This window comes from Drosophila mojavensis, unplaced genomic scaffold (genome assembly GCF_018153725.1).
Source record: "Drosophila mojavensis isolate 15081-1352.22 unplaced genomic scaffold, ASM1815372v1 contig_74, whole genome shotgun sequence".
NCBI classification, from domain to species: domain Eukaryota; kingdom Metazoa; phylum Arthropoda; class Insecta; order Diptera; family Drosophilidae; genus Drosophila; species Drosophila mojavensis.
The window spans coordinates 6,989,887-6,993,834 of NW_025318899.1; the positions used below are offsets into that span (position 1 = coordinate 6,989,887).

The following is a 3,948-nucleotide window of genomic DNA, read 5'->3' on the forward strand; positions in this document are numbered from 1 at the left end:
CCTTAACAGACTCTGGGTCGTGGAGGAGGTGCTTACTATGGCTCGCAGTCGGGCGATCTGCCCAGCTCGCCGAGCTACTACACGGGCTCGGGCGCGGGCAGTCAGCAGAAGCATCATTATAACTATGCCAGCCCGCAGCCCCAGCATTTCCATCATCCGGGCGCCGTGTCGCCGCCGCCATCTAATTATGCGGGCATGGATGATGTCAATGGAGACTTTCCGCCACCGCCGCCGCCGTTGTCGACGACCATTTCTAATATGCAGACCGCGACGTCGACTCACAGTTTTCGCTCTAATCCCAAACTAACAGCCAATGCTGTGCCCCGCCCCTACCCAGGCAGTCCAGTGGGCGGCGCGGGCAGCAATGGCTTCACAACCATATCCGCAAGCACACCCACTAACGCCAACAACTACCAGCAAAGCTTTGAATCGTCCAGCATTAAAACGCAAAACTCATCCACATCGGGCGCGCCCCCAACTGTGCCACCACCGCCACCACAGAAGCCCACCGGCAATCGCAATCTGGAGGCCTGTGTACAGGATCTGCATGACAAGACGTTCGGCCAGGGCGGCGTGGTGGAGATAACTGGCGGCAATGCCTATCCCGGCCAGAACTACGAGGGCTACACATCCAGGTGAGTCCACATTCAGATGTGGAGTGCTTAAATGCTAACCTTTAGCCATGCTCTTCAGCAGATACGAGACGCGCAACTTCGACAAAACAGCCAACACCAGCAGCAACAGCGAATCGGGCCTGGTGAAGCCGCTCGAGTCGAGCTTTTCGCAGATGACGCTCAACACGGACGGCGGCAAGATCAGCATTGTGGATCAGGGCTCCGAGCGGCTCACCTCAATGACGCAGCGCGTCATGGAGCGCAAATCGTTTACAACCACAACAGAATCGAGGTCCGAAACGAAAACGGAGAAGCACAGTTTTCGCCTGGAGTAGATAACCTAAGCTCGATCAGCAGGAGCAGCAGCTGCGATTGAAACTAAACGATAATGTTTGCCAAATGTGCTTTTAACATTTACATACATACTAATAGCAATAATTTAACAATTAATTATAATTAGCCACTAGCGTTAAAATGTCTATATATATGATACACACACAAACACACCAGACACACACACACTACACACATACCCTATATACACACGGTTTGGACTTCTTTTCATAATTTCCATCTATGCGTTTCTTGTGTATATTTGTTGTGCTTATTTATCTGCCATTTATATTGCCAATTGTTTATACACACTCACACACACAGACACACTCTTTCTGAATATCCGTCGAATCTATATTACATACAACTCTATACTAATCATAACTCAACGAAATTACCTTTAATCTGTAACCAGAACGAAATGCAAATTGAGTTCAACGATTTAAGTGTTAGTTCAATGCAATTTATTACTGTGCACCTAAAAACAAACAGCTATATGCTATAAACCATGTAATCGAGTAATCTATATTTAACGCGATTTTAGTTAATTCAAATGTTGTTCACATAACGTTTAGTTCGTAAACCATCTATGTATGTAATAATTGTTCTATGTTCTGCTATAAAAACAAAACAGAGTCTTCTATGCTCTCATCATTTCGTTTTTTGTATATACGAGTACATATGTATATGTGAGCCGTCGTGTATACGTAATTGCATATTTTATAATTGTGTATGTTTTGTAAATTAATAAAAAATAAAAAACAATATTTTAACAATATATGACCGAATGATTTATTGGGATTAGAGTTTGGCCATAAGCGAATTCAACTGCCGTTGAGTTATTTGCATATATCAATATATAGACAATACCTCTATTAAATAAAACAATCCAAATATTTAGCATCAATATTCACAATCCATCAATTATTCCACATAAAATATCTACAATTTTTTTACAACAAATTTCTACAAAATATAAATGCAACAAATAGTCTTTCCGTTAAGATGGTCCTCTAGACAAACCTCCACCAATTACTTGTACTCCTGATTCAATTGACGACCAATCAGCCAACGTCTGATCTCTGAGGTGCCAGCTCCAATCTCATAAAGCTTTGCATCCCGCAAAATTCGTCCAGTTGGATTGTCATTGATGTAGCCATTGCCGCCCAGAATCTGAATGGCTTCCAAGGCCACCTGTGTAGCTTTCTCGGCGCTGTACAGGATGACGCCGGCGCAGTCCTTGCTGCTGCGAATGCCCGCATCGCAGGCTCGGGCCACTGAATACAAATAGCTGCGGCAGGCGCCCAGAGTCGTGTACATATCTGCCATCTTGCCCTGCAGCAGCTGGAACTCGCCAATTAGCTTGCCCATTTGCTTGCGTTGATGGGCATAGTCGAAGGAGACATCGCAGGCGGCCTGCATGAGACCCACTGGTCCGGCAGCTAGAACCAAACGCTCGAAATCCAGACCCGACATCAGGACGTAAACGCCTTTGTTCTCCTGGCCCAGTATGTTCTTTGCCGGCACCTTGAGATCCTGAAAGACGAGCTCGCAGGTGCTGCTGCCACGCATGCCTAGTTTGTCCAGTTTCTGGGCTACACTAAAGCCTTCCCAGCCTGTCTCTATGATGAACGCGGTGATTGCGTGCCTGTCTGGAACACCGCTTGCTCCAGTCTTAGCATACACGATCAGAGTTTCTGCATCTGAGCCATTGGTAATCCAGAATTTGCTGCCGTTTAGTACATAATAGTCGCCTTTACGTTCCGCGCGCAGCTTCATGGAGACGACATCGGAGCCGGCTCCAGGCTCCGACATAGCCAGACCGCCAATATGTTCGCCACTGCACAGCTTGGGCAAATATTTTTCCTTCTGCTCTGGCGTGCCGTTCTTGGTCAACTGATTGATGCATAGATTGGAATGTGCTCCGTAGGAAAGTGCCACGCCTCCAGCAGCTCTGTAAGAAGTGCAAAGTGAACAGTAATGACTGCAGTTCTTAAGTAACATCCTAATCTTAGTTGCCTTGAAATCTCTTCCATAATGATGCAGTGATCCAAATAGGTGCCGCCAGTACCACCATACTCCGGCTCTGCCGTAATGCCTAGGAAACCAAGCTCGCCCATCTTCTTCCAGAATGAGCGTAGATCTCTAATTAAAAGAGGAGTAAGTAAAGTGGACTTTGTAGATCTTCAGCCTGACTCACTTGAAACTATCTAGCTTATCGATCTCCTTGGCATATGGTGCCAATTCCTTTTGAAAGAAATTGAAAGCAATTTCACGCAACTTCTGTTGCTCCTCATTGAGGCCAAACATAGCGTCATTTATGGGGTAATGTGTTAATGTGCGTATCCATGGCGCGGCAGTCTGCAGACGGCGTCCACCACGTTGCAACAACCTTTGGGCCACGAAACGCAAAGCCATTTCAGGGAGAATGTAAAAGAATGTAACAAGTGTTACCTAACCTTTGATCAGCTGTGTGGGGGAGGGCTGCCCACAATAGCGCAACAGGTGGCAACGCTAGCCTGATCGCATTCCCATTTAAAACGAACTATCGATTAGTCAACTATCGAATTTGAATATATTGAACTTGAATTCAATCATATTATAGAAACAGAAAACGAAACCCGCTATTATTTAAATATCATTTCAACTCAATTCAACTTTTCCGTTACTTATCATATACAGCAACCAAGTGGAGAAATGCGCATGTCTCTACAATGGCGAACGTTTCGCTTCGGCAGTGCATTGAGGTTTGCTGCTTTGCCGCACGCCGACCGCATCCTGGCGACGAAAAATGCCGACATCAACAAGAGCAACAACAACAACAATTGGAATGAGGACGCAACGCAGCGATAAACAAAAACAGTGCTACGGGCTCCTGTAATGGGAATTAAAAAAGTAAAATACCCAGACAGACCCATCAAATCAGTCTTGTTGTTGCCGCTCGTACGCGCGGAGTGTGCCCTTGGGTGTAAAAGGATTTTGATTGCTATCAAATCCAGAA

At 45.8% G+C, this 3,948-nt stretch overlaps 2 protein-coding genes across 7 annotated transcripts in view; one reads left to right on the top strand and one right to left on the bottom strand.

Annotated features, from left to right (window-relative positions):
* Positions 1-1,093, top strand: part of LOC6581650 (talin-2) — a 33,634-nt gene extending 32,541 nt beyond the window's left edge. For 4 of the 6 annotated variants that reach the window (XM_032731408.2, XM_044010222.1, XM_044010220.1 and 1 more), the window contains 2 exons: positions 10-635; positions 694-1,093. In XM_032731408.2, coding sequence (XP_032587299.1) covers positions 10-635; positions 694-949 — 882 coding nt within the window. In that variant the 3' untranslated portion in view covers positions 950-1,093. The remainder of the gene's footprint in view (positions 1-9; positions 636-693) is intronic. The other 2 variants (XM_044010221.1, XM_044010223.1) reach the window with 1 other exon arrangement.
* A 748-nt stretch (positions 1,094-1,841) lies between these two features.
* On the bottom strand, positions 1,842-3,427 carry LOC6581651 (isovaleryl-CoA dehydrogenase, mitochondrial). Its single transcript, XM_002007339.4, has 3 exons — positions 3,148-3,427; positions 2,967-3,092; positions 1,842-2,901 (listed from the first exon to the last, which is right to left on the bottom strand). Exons 1-3 carry the CDS (start codon positions 3,363-3,365, stop codon positions 1,980-1,982), a joined length of 1,266 nt encoding a protein of 421 aa, XP_002007375.1. The 5' UTR covers positions 3,366-3,427; the 3' UTR covers positions 1,842-1,979.
* Between the last annotated feature and the right edge of the window lie 521 nt (positions 3,428-3,948).

Excerpts from the sequence above, each read along its gene's own strand:
- LOC6581651 (XM_002007339.4), bottom strand. The coding sequence starts at position 3,365 with ATGGCTTTGCGTTTCGTGGCCCAAAGGTTGTTGCAACGTGGTGGACGC. Across the intron at positions 3,093-3,147 it reads GATAAGCTAGATAGTTTCAA|AGATCTACGCTCATTCTGGA; the intron begins GTGAGTCAGGCT and ends TCTTTTAATTAG. Across the intron at positions 2,902-2,966 it reads ATTATGGAAGAGATTTCAAG|AGCTGCTGGAGGCGTGGCAC; the intron begins GCAACTAAGATT and ends CACTTCTTACAG.